The 14,729-nt window shown below is 43.1% G+C and overlaps 1 protein-coding gene across 1 annotated transcript in view; it reads left to right on the top strand.

Moving 5' to 3' along the window:
* Positions 1-14,729, top strand: part of LOC102196608 (A disintegrin and metalloproteinase with thrombospondin motifs 20) — a 76,134-nt gene that overhangs the window by 29,844 nt on the left and 31,561 nt on the right. The window contains exons 12-18 of the mRNA XM_005728161.1: positions 7,572-7,717; positions 7,878-8,059; positions 8,812-8,948; positions 9,105-9,222; positions 11,709-11,804; positions 13,487-13,653; positions 13,933-14,062. Of these exons, the coding sequence (XP_005728218.1) occupies positions 7,572-7,717; positions 7,878-8,059; positions 8,812-8,948; positions 9,105-9,222; positions 11,709-11,804; positions 13,487-13,653; positions 13,933-14,062 (976 nt within the window). The remainder of the gene's footprint in view (positions 1-7,571; positions 7,718-7,877; positions 8,060-8,811; positions 8,949-9,104; positions 9,223-11,708; positions 11,805-13,486; positions 13,654-13,932; positions 14,063-14,729) is intronic.

Raw genomic sequence — 14,729 nt, 5'->3', positions numbered from 1 at the left:
CCTAATCTGAGCCTTACAGGTCCCGCTGTGGTCTTCTGTTGTTGTAGCTAGACTTTTAGTCAAGACCGCCTAAACTAAGACCAAGACAATACCAAGACCAGAGGGTATCGAGACCAAGACAAGACCAAGACCAAGACAGACCAAGTCAAGACCAAGACAAAGTCGAGATGAGACAAAAAAGTCTTTAAACTGCAGCCAGATGCTGCTTCGTTTACAGGTGTCAGGCATATATATGTGTTTTTGCGATGCACTCGCACGGCCCTCCTCATCGCTGTCTATTGTCTCACTCACTTACCGAGAGGACAGAAGCACGCTCCACTTGACTGCCACGTCTCTCACCCTCTCTGTTTTTCACATAATGATATTATCCTATATCCTCGCATGTGATTGGCCACAATATGGAGGGATTGGAGCATAGCTGAGCCACTGTGTGAGAGCTGAGCAGTGAAAGGAAATTAAGTGAGGAGCCGGCTCTCGCTCAATGGGAGTCGACTCTTCTGATTCACTACAAAGCACTCTGTAAGCACGGCTCTTAGAGCTGATGCTTTTGCGCATGACACATTATCGAACGTTACAATGTGTGTCAGGGATACTGTTGACTCCAAATCTCCCGACCGATCTCCCGACCGATCTGAGACAGCGAGACCAAGACCAAAGTCCGTTGCGACCAAGGCAAGACCAAGACCACGTAAAAGAGACCAAGACCGGTCTTGAGACATCCAACTCTAGTTGTAGCCCATCTGTTTCAAGGGTTCCACATGTTTTCTGTTCAGTGATGCTCTTCTGCATACATTGGACGTAATGAGTGGTTGAGTTACTGTCGCCTTCCTGTCAGCTCGAAGCAGCTTGGCCATTCTCCTCTGACCTCTGGTATCAAACAAGGCACTTTCACCAAGAGAACTGCTGCTCACTGAATGTTTTCTCCTTTTCTTTTTTTCTGGAATAACAGATGAGAGAAAAATGTTCTTTCATTTCTGCCTGTGTGTGCGTCAGCAGTGGCACCACCTTTGTTTGTGGTGCCGAGGCCCAGATTCATCTTCATGCAGGGTGCTCTTTGAAGTGGCGTTAGTTGAAAGAGCAGGGGACCCTACACCAACGCTCACCTGCCCACACAAGTGCTCTTTAATGTGGTGTCTGAGTGGGGTGTGCTTGTGTGTCTTTGAGCATGTTTAAAGTCTGATAATCTGCATGCCCAGATGACTCCTGTTCATTCTTTTGTGCCAGAATTGCGTTGTTCCTTCTTTACACGTCTTGGTTCTGCTTTTGCGTTGGTCCGTGGTTAGGTTCAAGTGTTAGGCTCTGCACGGGCCTCAGACCCTCATGGCTTCTTGGCTTTTAGCTGTCAGATTCGTAGGATTGCAGCTATGTCTCTGGGATAGGGGTCGAGGTGGGGGGGGGTTTGGGGGACTGAGGATCCCAGCTCTTTTCAGATACGTGTTTTGTTGCTTACTGTGTCGTTCTGAGCAATTCCATGTCATCTCATAAACTAATTTTCCCTCTTTCCCTCCAGTTATGAAACAAAGTTTCGACCACATTGGGTAATTGAGGTCAGTGCCTCAAATAGTGGGAGAGTAGCATGTCCTGTAAATGAAAGAGGGAGGTGGAGAATAACTTTGTTTGTATACTGCTCAGTTAAATCAGGGCATTGGGCAGTGCAGGGTTCATGGGTAGTTTTCTCTCTGTCTCTCTCTCTGTTCCCTTCTTCTCTGAATATCTCCAATCCTGCCTGTTTGTCTCCCTCCCACCCTCCTTCCCCATCTTTTGCTTTCACTGGGTGCCGGAGTGAGTAATTCGGTCACATGACCTCGTGGCCGCTGCCTCTGTCATCTGGCTCAGTGGGCCGTGCGCTAACGAGGGCATCCCATCACTTGTTGTCTATAAATACCACCACCACTCTTCCTCCCTCCTTCCCCCTCCACCCTCTCTTTTCTTGCCCTTCCCCGTTTCAGTCCCCTCACCCTTCAAAAGGATGCCGCTTTCACGCCTGGCTGCGACTGTTTGCGTGTGTGTTTTAATTGTGTGCTTCAATGTGTGCGTTTATTGGAGAAGTACCTGTTTTTAAGTGTGAGCAGATGCACATGTGTAGATGTGTGCATGCAACTATGTGTCTTTGTGTGTGCATAGATTAGGGGCCAGCCTGCATGGTCAATAAGTGTCAAGCCGAAGTGCAGGGCTGCTTGGCCTTGTATCAGTATCCTACCCTTTGAAGATCCCAGTGCTGCTTCTCACCACGTTGTGGCTCAGTGGGTGGCAGAGGGGCAAAAGAGAGGCAACAAAGCTTAAACTGGCTCTATTTTTTGTTTTGTTTTTTTGGATGAAGGTTTTGACCTAAAGCATCTCAGCAAGAAATGACGAAGTATTCAATGAATTAGTTTTTTAAATTTATTTAATGTGGTGGCTGCTAGCCAAGTTTTTAGTGTGTGAAATATTTGAAAGAAAGATTTCCACATACTCTTGTTCGTGGCTTAAATGAACAGTTAGTGTAAATTAAGAAACAGGAAGTTGCTTTTGATTTACAGAATCTTGTTTGGAAAAGAATGACGACCCGCTCTGGTTTCAGCCATTTAGAGTTGAGATAGTGGGGTCTTGAAAAGTGAAGCCGGGGCAGAATGGAGTATGCTGGCGGAGGCGATGAGTGTTGGCTGGATCTCCGCTGGCAGCTTGACAGACTTGTTGTACGATGCCGGGACAGGCAGTGCGTTTGTGTGCAGTCTTGTGCGAGCGTGCACGTCTGCATGGGGATCGCGAGGCCAGTATCAGTGTTACTCTCAGCTAATCTCTGGGTATTTGCAGGATGTTGCCACTTTGATTTGCTATCATCGCACACATATCTGTGGGTTTGGGGTAACAAGAGGATTGTTGTTTTCGCATTCGTGCAGTTTACTGATTGAAATTCTGTGTCCGGAAACCACTGAGTGGAGCTTTCATTGCATGTGTATTTGCTTGATTACGCTATAGTGTGGTGACATTTAAACCCGTCGCTGTGTGAAAGGCGATATATTCAGTGGAACTTGGAAAGAGATACAAGATAAGGGGACAACAGCAAGAAGCTGAAAACACTGCATCCGACTGTAGCAGTGAACCCACTTCCTGCACAAGCACAGACTTAACGTAGAAAGCCTTTATTACCTCAAGAGGAGGTCATGTTTTTGGTCGAGTTTGTGTGTCGTTATTTCTGCAAACATGATAGCTCAAACACTTTGCACACAACTGAACTGCCCAGCGCACTGGGGCACATGTGTATCAAACTTAAACAAGCTTTTCTTGCTTGAGCAGGACTCAAAGCCTATGGATACTCTATGTTACATTCCAAGTATGAGAGTCCTCACAGTCCCAGGATGTAACTATATAAGAAGAGACATGTTGATTAGTCAGTGTGCAGTCATTTTGCCAGTCAACCCTTCCTGGCTTGTACAAGGATGGTTCAGGGAGACACTTATGAGAGTATTCTCTCTGAACCACACTGACGTACACAATAATGTATTTGGCTAACTTGTTAGCAAGCAGTTGTCTCTTTACACGTCTTACAACGACCCAACATAAGCATTCATTTAGAGTTAACATATGTGCCTAACGAATGTATTTGCAGTCTCCACCACTTCCTGAGGATGTTTGAGCTTAACTTTGTTAAAAATAACCAATAAACAAATAATTGCTGACTCTGCCTGTCTGTTGTTTGGTAAGTTTACCTGATCTATTTTTGCTCACACAGATGCATGCTGCTGAGCAAAAAGAGTCTGAAGTTGAGCTTGTTTGTTACAGCTGTTTGCAGGAAGCTTTTTTGCATTTGTATGTAGATTGTGTAATTGTATATCTAAAACTAGGTGAGCACATATAAGCACTTACTAGTAAGCACATATAAGCACATATAAGCACATATAAGCACTTACTAGTAAGCACTTACTAGTCATTAGTTTGAGAACAGTATCACAGCCAACTATGGAAGACCACACAAAAGTGTGTCTTGCATAGATCTTTGTTTTAGTAGTGCCTGTCCAAAGTCAGAGACATGCAGAAACAGATGAACATTTGACCACTAGCTGGTAGATCCACCTGCAGTTTTTCTGTGACCACATTTTGCCATAATGGCACTTGAAAACACACATATACACAACAGCTGTACGAGTGTGACTGGTAGTTACCTGGACACAGGGTGTGTCGGGATCAAACAGCAAATGGTATTGTATACTTTTATACCTTTGAGTGGCATTGTAACATTGTGGCTTTGCTCAGTTCTGGTGTTAAGTTCTAATCACAGATTGGGTTTATATTTAAAGGTTTTTTTTCTCAAAAATGGTGATCAATTTACTAAAATCATCAATCATCAATCCTTTTTTATTACGGAAATGTTTCTTACACTCCTCGGAAAGACGGAGACCACAAATGAGGACAGGAAGCAAAGAGGAGATAAAATTAGAGGTTGTTGTTTCTCCTGTTGTCTGCGACACTCTTTCCAATGTGTCTTCTCATTTCTCTGTCTTGTCTTATGGTCTTTTAAGACACGACCAAAGAGGAGACTCGAGGAACTGACAGTGAAAACACGTGCATGGGCTAAAAAATGAGTCTGTGTGTATCCACTCTGTAAAAGCAGCTGTAAGGTGACTGATTTCCAGTCGCATGGCCAGCAAATGGAAGTGCTGCAGATGATCCTATGTTGTCATTGGGCCTCTACAGCTTCCCTCACCTCCAGGACAAGCGATAAAACACGTAAAACGAAATGACGCCATATTGAAAATTAACAGCGGTGGTCCATGCCGTCGCATTTTGAGGGGTTGCTCCAGATGTTTCTAGCATTTCTAAGATTGCAGTCTGTTTTAATTTTGCATTGTTGGGAGGAAAGGGGGCTCCCAGCTGCTGGAGACAATACACAAACCCCCAACCATCCGAGGTGAACTCCTAACCCAGAGGCATGAGAAAGGCACCGCCTGCATGAAAGGTGATGACTTTTGGAAATGGCCGTGTTAAAATGAAAGAGCGGAGTGCTTTTTAAATCAGTCCTCTACCTTCTCATTCCTCTTGTGATGTATGGCTTGGGTTCAGAAATGAGGCGCTCTCTGCAACAGTTTTCTGGCAATTACAGGGCGCTAACTTCCAAAGCAGCTGAGGTGCTCAGAGCAGATGCTGCTGTCCTTACTATTTTCACTGTTTGAGTTAGCATGCTGGTAACTGCTCTCTGTGACTCCATGGGCTACTCATTTAATCTTTATTGAGTATGTCATTAAGAGCCAAGAGGCAAAGGTATTGGATATATTTCAGCTTACATGATCTATATATATACATGCATGCAATATAGGTGTATGCACATATGCATACTTTCATATGAGCTGGTAAGTTAGCTTGTACCTTTGTGAAATTTCTAATTTGAAACACATGCTGGATGGGTTTCTCTCACGGGACCTCCAAGTGTTTCAACACATTCCCAGCTGAGGTCAAAATTTGACAATCTTTTCAGCAAAAAGAGGCTCGCCTGGTGACCTTAATGGGTACTTGGGCTTTGCCAAATGCGCCTTTATTTCAGTGTTTTCCAAATGTGTATGTGCTCTTTGGTAGGAACCTAATTGGAAGTGAGTGGGGATCCAACTGCCTTCAGACCCTAAGCAGTAATTCTTAATACACTTAATACACATTCACATTTGCGCACTTATGTGTGTTTTTTTTCTTTTTTTTTTGGTTTCCACCCCCCCCCCATTCCTCCTTTCTTTTTTTTCACCACATCACCTTTTCAGGCCAAACAAAACGGATGTAAACAGAGGGTGCCAGCATGGATAGTGGAATGCCTCAGAGGCTTACACAGTCCGTGGTCCTCTGTGACAGACAGTCAGGCTTGTGTTTGACAGCTCCTTGGGTCCTGCTGCCTGTCTGCACTCTGGTGGTCTCCGCTCGGCCTTTGCAATTCACCGTGAGGGGATAAGGGGGGATGGGTAGCCCTGGAGAAGAGGTATAGAAGGGATGCTCAGGTCTGGGCTGACACTCCTCAAGTTGAGCGTGGGGGGCTGCAAGGGGAGGGGAAACTATTTGCTGTAACAAAGGAAAGCTTTTGGACTTACTGCCTAAATGTGTTTCATTGACAGTTCCATGAACTCGGTGAGCTCCAAAGTCCAGCACCTGTTTGCCTTTTTCTGTGGCATGGAAACTATTTCCAATAATGCGCATGCTTTATCAAATTCTTTTCAGCGCTTTCCATTTGATTCTTTTCTTAATTCATTGTTTGCGCTCCAACAGAATTATCGGCGCCTTCAGTTTGCATTTACGCTAGACTCGGACTCAGGAGGAGTGAGCCCGGGAATTCCTCAAACTAGGCCCGGATTATGAAAATGTTTGTGGCTTGTTTAGTCCATACCCTGCAGCTCTTAACACCTGCCTGCCATTGTGTACAGACTTTACACTCCATCATTAAAGACCCACAAGTGTGTAAAACACACATGCAAACAAAGCCAGGATAGCAGAAGCAGCCAAATAGTACTTGCTTCCATGTGGTTTTGTGTATGCCCTTTTGCATTTGTACATCTGAGGTAATGAATACATGTTGTTAATTTGCGTTAAAGCAGAAATTAACCAGGTCAGCCATTGCCCAGGAGCTACCTCTGATTGATTGACCGATCTCACTGGCTAATGAGCTAAAATGATAAAATTCCAGTGAAGTAAATGTGGCACGGTTTTGTTTCCATTTTCTCATGAGTCTTCAGAACATGACGCAGGGGCTCAAATGCCTCGTAGTGGAAAAAGGATTAGACATAGTAGATTCATTTCTCAGCTGATCGGAGCTGGGGGTGGGAGTAACAGGATGGACATGAAGCTCCCGACAAACGGAGTGCAGTCAAAATAAACACTGTGAGGTGTCCAGAAAGAACGTTTTCCTTTTCTGGTTAAAGGATAAAAAAACTGAGCGGGAGAAGGGAGCTTCTGATGTCAGGCTAGTAATGAACTTTCTTCCTCTTGTTATCACGACTCTAGAGTTTCCTTATCATGGTGCCACTGCTCCCCTCGCCTGTGTGCCCGGACGGCGGGCTACGTACCCAGACAGACGCCGTCTTGTCCTGCATTCTTTCTCTGAACAGGACCCTCTGATATCTTAGTCACTGAGAGGAGGATTTGGTTACACACAAAGGGAAATGTGCGTGCTGTGCTTTGCTTATGAAAGCGGTATTAGTTCTTTTTGGCAAAAGTTGCTTAGCGGGTACACACTGCTTGACACTGGATGCCTTATTTGTGGGATAATTGGGTCTGTTGCATGAAAGCTCTGTGTTCCTGTCTTTTGTTTTTTAATTCCGAAGATGGCTTATAAAATATAAAGTTTGGAATACAGGGGTCGGGTTAGAGATACACTAAACCACTTTTGTGAGTGTCAGATTGTCATTGTGTTCATTAAATTTCCTCTTACTATCGATTGTGTTGTGGAAATGCAATTTTCTCATGTGGGACTAAAGATCTAATAAGCCGATGACTGAGATGGCGAAGAAGAACACTGTGCCCAGGTGTGCTGTACTAGATTATGTTGCCTTCAGTAATGCAGGGGTTGCTTTTATACATTTTAACATGCTCTCTTCTTGCTTGTGTGTGTTCCATTTCAGTATTGCAGACATGGGATGTGTGTAAATAAAGATTTGGATCTGCAACCAGTCCATGGCGAGTGGGGTCCCTGGGGGCCCTACAGTGTTTGCTCCAGGTCCTGTGGTGGAGGAACGAGAAGCACCACTAGAGACTGCAACAAGCCTGAGTAAGAAATAATGAGATCGTTATTGACGGTCAGAGTGCAAATATGTGTGCGATAACTGTGATTTGGATGTGAACAACATGTTTAAAGATCACTTAATGTGATCTTTAAATTCAAACTTTGCGTAGTGCCTCTGTAATCGTTAATTTTCCCGTTGTTGTAGGCCCAGAAACGGCGGTAAGTTCTGTGTGGGTCGCAGAATGAAGTTCCGCTCCTGCAACACTGAGCCATGCCCACGAGGACAGAAGGATTTCCGGGAAGAGCAGTGCTCTCAGTTTGACGGCAAACACTTCAACATCAACGGTCTACCTCCCACCGTCCGCTGGGTCCCCAAGTACAGTGGCAGTGAGTATACCCAAACCATTCAAGCCACACCATCAGCAATACACACTATTTAAATGCAACTGAGCATGTAGCTTTAACTTTACGTAAACGTTCGCCTTAAACACCACATCCCACATTTTAAAAGTGATTTTTTGTTTGCATCCAGTTACTCACAGTTTGCACAAATACGTCAATAAACTTATCTGTAAATCCACAAGTGTGTGTAAGAGAGAAGCAAGGACCAAGACCTACAAAGTTGCGACGCCTCCACAGCCATTGCATTTGAATCTAATGTGCCTGAATTTTAATACATGGCAGGGGAAGACAGGCAATTTTTGTTGAGAAATTGATGAATGTATGATAAAAATCTACAGCTGTATTTTTTTTAAGGTGTCCTTAAGTAAACTTTTAATTGACACTAATCAAGGGCAACATAAAGTCTTTCCATATGAACTTCCTGGCAGCTTTCTCTTACAGATGTATGTCAGGCCCTGCCTAGATAGTCTGCCCCATGAGATTACCATCTGGCAAAGTTGCTGCAAGTGATTCTTTTAGTTAATTGATGCTGAAGCGAAGAAGCCAAGCCCCGGTCTGGGTACACTGTCAGATACCATCTAAATATTAGAGATAAAGCAAGAGTCTGCTGAGGGTCACAAAGAAGTAAATAGGTTTAAGTTAAAAAGTTTGTTTCATAAGCATTCGCAGGATTTCACTGAAAATGTATCTTTGTTGCTCAGAATTTTAATTTAATTGTTTTCTTTGTATCCTTTAAGTATTAATGAAGGATCGGTGCAAGCTCTTTTGCCGGGTTGCTGGGACTACGGCATACTATCAACTGAAGGACCGTGTCATCGACGGCACACCGTGCGGGCCAGACACTTACGACATCTGTGTGCAGGGCCTCTGCAGGGTATGTCTGCGTGCTCCTTGTTTTTCCCGATTACACTCAAAGCAATACTTGCTCACATACCCTCCGACGCCGTCAGCTTCAGCTTAGTTGCGCGCTGTCAGGAACTTCACTCTAAAGCACACATTTCTGTCTTTTCTATCTTCTGCACTTCTGCAGCAAGCCGGCTGCGATCACGTGCTGAACTCAAAGGCCAGGAACGACAAGTGCGGCGTGTGTGGCGGCGACAACTCATCGTGCAAAACTCTGGAAGGAACCTTCAATGATGCTCAGTATGGTAAGTCCCTCTCAGCTCAGATTGCACGCCCTGTCCATTAATAACTGACTGTTCCACAAAACATATGTCAGCACATTCTGCAAATAAACAGGCTGTTATAAATTGTATATGCAGCAAACATAGACGAGCTTAGAAAGACTTTTAGTTATATGAGGCTACAACACTGACATTCAATATGTTCATATTAGGCACTGATGTCATGTATGGTTATGGTTAACATATTAAGCTTGATGTGAAGAACAATGTATGCTTTGGACAAATTTTGGGGGAAAAAATACATGAAAGCAGTTTGCTCTAAAGCTTTACAAACTTTGTTCATGTCACTCAGTCTGGTCTTTTGATAGCAAACACAAACCTGACATCATCCCCTTTCAGCTGTGGTGCTTAAAGCAGTGCCTCACTGTGGGCCAACTGCTGATTGCATCCAATCCTTTTTAAGTCTGGGCAGTAAAACAGGACCAGCATTAGCATAAAAAGCTATGGGTGTGGCCTCTGTCATTTGTACTGTGCTAGTTTGGCACTCAACTTTAGCATCTCTATCCATCTTCCTTTTTCTGCGCTCCTTTGGCTCAGGGGTGGCAAAGTGTTTGAGGACTGTATTCAACCAAATCAGGCACTGACCTCAGCCCTGGAAATCTGGCTTAACCATAAGAACGACAAAAAGAAAAAAGAAGGAGTGGGAGTGTAGCCCAGGCAGGATATCCCTCTGCTCCTGTCTTGAGTCTGAGCCTGTCTTCTTGCCATTGAACCTTTTATTCTTTTTCTTTTCATGTCTCTTGATTTATTCCTTTTTTTGTCCGCGTTTCATTCATTGTGTTTACTTAGTTTTCCCCTTAATCCTTCTTCACCAGCCGACACAAAATGATGAACTGTCAACCATAAGTCTGGTTCCTTTTACTTGTAAACAAATATCTTTATGTTCGCAATACAATTTGTATTAAACATGTTTTTGTAGCTAACACCAAGGCCCGATAATGCTTCAAATAGCACAAATACATTATTATTCTTTAAAAAACTGTGTTAAAACACAGGAATTGGTGACTCACTTACATTAACTGTTGATAGTTATTGTGAATCAAGAACTCCCACAGCATCCGCCTTTTACTGAAGTTTCCTCAATGTTCTTCACTTAAAATGAAAATAATCTTAACACAAAATACTTAAGGGATTAAAAACACAAGCTAATTTTCTTTAGCAAAGCAAATACTATATAGTATTCCTTCTCGCTAGTGTCAGAAAGTAGTCTGTACAAGGTAAACCAAATCATTCCACAAGTGCAAGTTTTTTTTTGTTTGTTTGTTTTAACCTCGGGGTGTTGTATTTACTATTCTTTTCTGGGTCACTCTGTGGTGAGGGCTGATTGTGTGTGCGGTCAGTCGCTAAGCTAGGAGATACCACGTAGCCTCAGGGAGGGTCTAGTGTTGGCTGTTCCTGATGTATTTCTGTGGGCCTGTGAGCTTATCGTTACCCAAGTGGTTCTAGGTAGTGAATGTGACATAGCACTTAAAAGCAGTAACAGTGAACTCAAAAGGCAACTTTGGCAAGGTTTTTGTTTTGTTTCACGCAAATCTTTATGAGTGAAAAGTGTCAAGACGAAAAAAAACCTTACTGTCTGTCATCTCTGTTTGGTGCAGCTCATTTCAAATCAAGACTAACAGACAGAAAGAGAAAGACCTACATGTGTGAGATCTACAAGGCTGATGAGAAGAAGATATGTAAAACAAGTGCTGCCCCCGAGTGGCTTAAGGTGTCAGGCTAATTGTCAGATCGCTTCAAACCCACCTCTTGTATTTTATTCCTTTCACTTCTCACTTGTGACTCTCAAGCTGAGCCTATATGAAAAAGGAAATGAGTCAATAATAAATCGACTCCTAGTTTACCTTTCCACCACCTGTTGCAAACATTAGACTAAAGGCAGTCTATTAGAGAGACCAAAAGTGCAAGACAATGGTTGCACCAAACAGCTGCTCATTATGAATGCAGTTCATGCAAATTCTGGTCCCAGTTTGGTCTCGCTGGTTCTGTGTTTTGCTTAATTTGTTGTTAAACCTTCATACCTGCATCTCGGTTATCATATTTTGGTCTTCACAGGCTCTTTCTCTTGCTCATGCTCAGTCGCCTTCTCTGTTAGTTTATCATGGGACAACAGGCCTGGTGTAGTAATTACAGGCCAAAGGTAAGTCCAGGGAATAATTACATATAATTTAACGGTCAGGCCTCTGAGACTATAACAGGGCCTCCTGCAGGTTATTTGAGATGACTAGATTTTTTTTTTTTGTATTTTTCCAAGTGTGACATTTAAATCCCTAGTGGTTGGAACTTCCCTAAGAGGAATTTGGTGTAGCATAGTGAAGCTATTATGGAAATCACAGTGGGGAGTGTTCAGTGCATTGGTGTTATCGTAGCTACGTTTTTCCCTCTTGAAAGTTCTTAAAAACAGTCTCAGTCTCTTGTTTGCCTGGTTTTGTTTCTTTCTTCTTCTTTAGGTTACAACACAGTGGTTCGGATTCCAGCTGGAGCCATGAACATTGATATCAAACAGGTCAGCTACTCTGGAAAACCAGAAGATGACAACTACCTCGGTGAGTGTACCAGTAAGAAGGTGTGGTTTTTAAAGCAACACCAGGTCAAATTTAAAAGCATTCAGTCTGAATGCGGTGGCAGTCCAAACCAGTCAGATGTATACATTACATTTCTTCGGTTCTCATCTCATAGGTCAATGCCATTACCCCGAACATGACCATAAACCGCGCTGACTCGGTGACCCAGAGCAGTAAAGGCAGATGTTAATGAAAAAGGGGTTGAACTCGAGAAACGAGCCAAGTTACTGTCAAACTGTTTTCAAAAATGAAAGGAAAAGGACTTTTTTTCTCTTTTTTTTACTGAGCACGTATATCGAGGAAATGTGAGGAGCGTTGGTTGAGGGTAAGCAAATGGAGTGTCAACCACTCAGAAAGATAAATGAGGCAGCAATAAGTGCTAATTAGATGCATGTGGAGCTTGAGCTGCATGGAAGTAGAAATAAGGGTTTTAGGGTCGGAAGGACCTATTCTGTGCTTGCATGTGAGCAAGAGGAGGACACAGGAAAAGAAAAAAGACAAGCAGAAGAGAAGAGAGAAGCTCTTTTGCCCCCTTTGTAAAGTGTACAGGCATCCATGTTTCAGATGGATCAAGTTGTGTTCAAGATGTTTTAATTCCAATTGTCAGAAGAAATTTCTGGTCGACCTCTTTTGCCCCGCCAATTCTGGGAGTGCTGTCTGCATTAAATATGGTCAATGTTTGCAACACCCTTTCAGTTTTGCCACTTCAGCTGGTGCAATATGGAGGAATTTGTTTAGAGAAGATCAGGGTGACATAAATGGGTGTCAGTGACTTAGAAGTTCAGGCGCCATTTTTCTCCATTTATTACTTGTATATTGTGACAATTTTTCAAAATACTCCAACGAAACAGGTTGAAAAACAAAAATCATGTAAATTCAGCGTTTGCGCTGTGCCGTGAGTCAAGAACAGCCTTTCAGAGCTGGTGAAACGTCAGACGTCTCTGTCGCCAGTACTCCGAGTATGCTCTGAATGAGTGCTACTTTGAATTCAGTAAATAAACATAATTGCTTTCTCATTTGGCTACTCCCATGGGTGCTATCAATCTTTCTCCCTTTTTCTTCGCTCTTTTCTTTTTCCTTGTGTAATGAAAATTGCACATTAATGTCTTTTCTTCATTGTTCTTCATTTACGCGTACACGATTCTGGACAGTGCACAAATTCTTCTGCAGGCATAAGAAATATGTGATATGTTGCCATAAGTTATCTGCGTGCATCATTGTCAATTCTCTCTGATTATTTGGCATTGCGCAACTTGCAGATTTAAATGCAAAACAACAAAAGTTTTTACTAGGCTTGATTAGATGCATTGTTTTGGCATGTACTCACAGACTGTAATTCAGAGGTGGTTGTTTAGGTATTTGTGTGTATTTGCAGTCAGTGAAGATCCTTTGTTTCCACTCCAGTGTCAATCACCGAAGAGAGTCCCGGAGTCGGACTCCAAATAAATGCAATTTGGTGTCACCGCTGTTTCAATATACGGTACCTCCTCGGACGGCAGAACAATAGGTTGGCAGCTGTCTGCCAGACTGTTTACTTTAAATGTAGGCTGAAAGTGACAAATGCCGTCTCGCACATTCCCCAAACTTCAAATTGCGAGGGCAAAGCTTTCCTTCTTCTGTCTCTTGTGGTGAAATGTGTCGTTCTTATTCGAATGTCATTCCAGCATTATCCGATAGCCATTCCAATTTCCTCCTGAATGGAAACTTTGTGGTGGCCATGTTCAAAAGGGAAATCGACTTCAAGGGAACCGTCATTGATTACAGCGGCTCAGACACAAAAGTTGAGCGCATTAACTGCACTGACCGTATTGAGGAGGAGCTCATTCTGCAGGTATTAATAGGAAGTTTGTTTTCTTTTAATGCTTAAGTCACCTTTATGTTATTACTATATCAGTTCTGCTTTGATTATTTGCATACTGTGTGTTCTTCTGTTAATGTTTCTCCCCACACCGCTTCAGTTTTCACCTCTTTTCTGGAAAAGTTTGCTTTCGTTCTCACCTAGTGACACACTGATCTTAATCCCTCTGTTAAAGAGGTGAGAACTCTGTGTGGACAAAATAATAAGCATGTCAGACCTTTGACCTCGCCTTTTCCAACGTTATTCCCACAGGTCCTGTGTGTGGGAAACCTCTACAACCCAGATGTTCGTTACTCCTTTAACATACCCATTGAGGAACACAGGGAGCAGTTTGTCTGGGATCCCTCAGGCTCCTGGCTCGAGTGCAACCGCATCTGCCAGGGTAAGATCTCTTGGCTTCCAAATCTCCACACATGAAGAACAGGATCATTTTTCATTGGCTTCTGTGAATTTAAAATCACTTCAGAAATGGGGGGGGGGAAGGGACCTTTTGAGCTGCTGGGATGCCTTCATAAATACAGAAATGAATATTGTTTAAGCTCACTGTTGTTCAAAATGTGCAGCATTTGTCTTTGTGAAGAGTCAATGGCTAAACACTCCAAAAGTGTGAAGTATACAGGATCAAAATGTATAGTGTGAGCTTCAGTGCAAATATTATTATTAATTAATATTATTAATATTTTGATTTCTTCTCCATCATGTTACTCACACCTCTAGATTTTAAAAACTTACTCAATCAGCCTCTGGTTTCTAAAGAGCCCCTTCTTTGCAACCCCATTCTGATCCCAGGTAATCGCATTACCTGACACCTTCACCTTCGCCTGGTTTTACTACACCCCACAAATTTCCGTTTTAGTAGCAAGCTACTCGGTTTCCCAGTGGATCAGAGTGCACAGCGTGTGTTTGAGGGGTGTGAGACCTGCACACCCCTAAGGCTGGAGGATTGAATGTTAGAAAGCTAGCAAGACTTGTTAAAGGCGGTGAAATGTGATATTTTTAAGTAAAGTGACTACCAGATGTTGAACGATCTGAACGTTGCTTTATTTCAC

This window comes from Pundamilia nyererei, unplaced genomic scaffold (genome assembly GCF_000239375.1).
Source record: "Pundamilia nyererei isolate P.nyererei 1_Seehausen unplaced genomic scaffold, PunNye1.0 scaffold00027, whole genome shotgun sequence".
Taxonomy (NCBI): Eukaryota; Metazoa; Chordata; class Actinopteri; order Cichliformes; family Cichlidae; genus Pundamilia; species Pundamilia nyererei.
The sequence above is the reverse complement of the archived record's forward strand: the minus strand, read 5'-3'. Positions and strand labels throughout refer to the sequence as shown.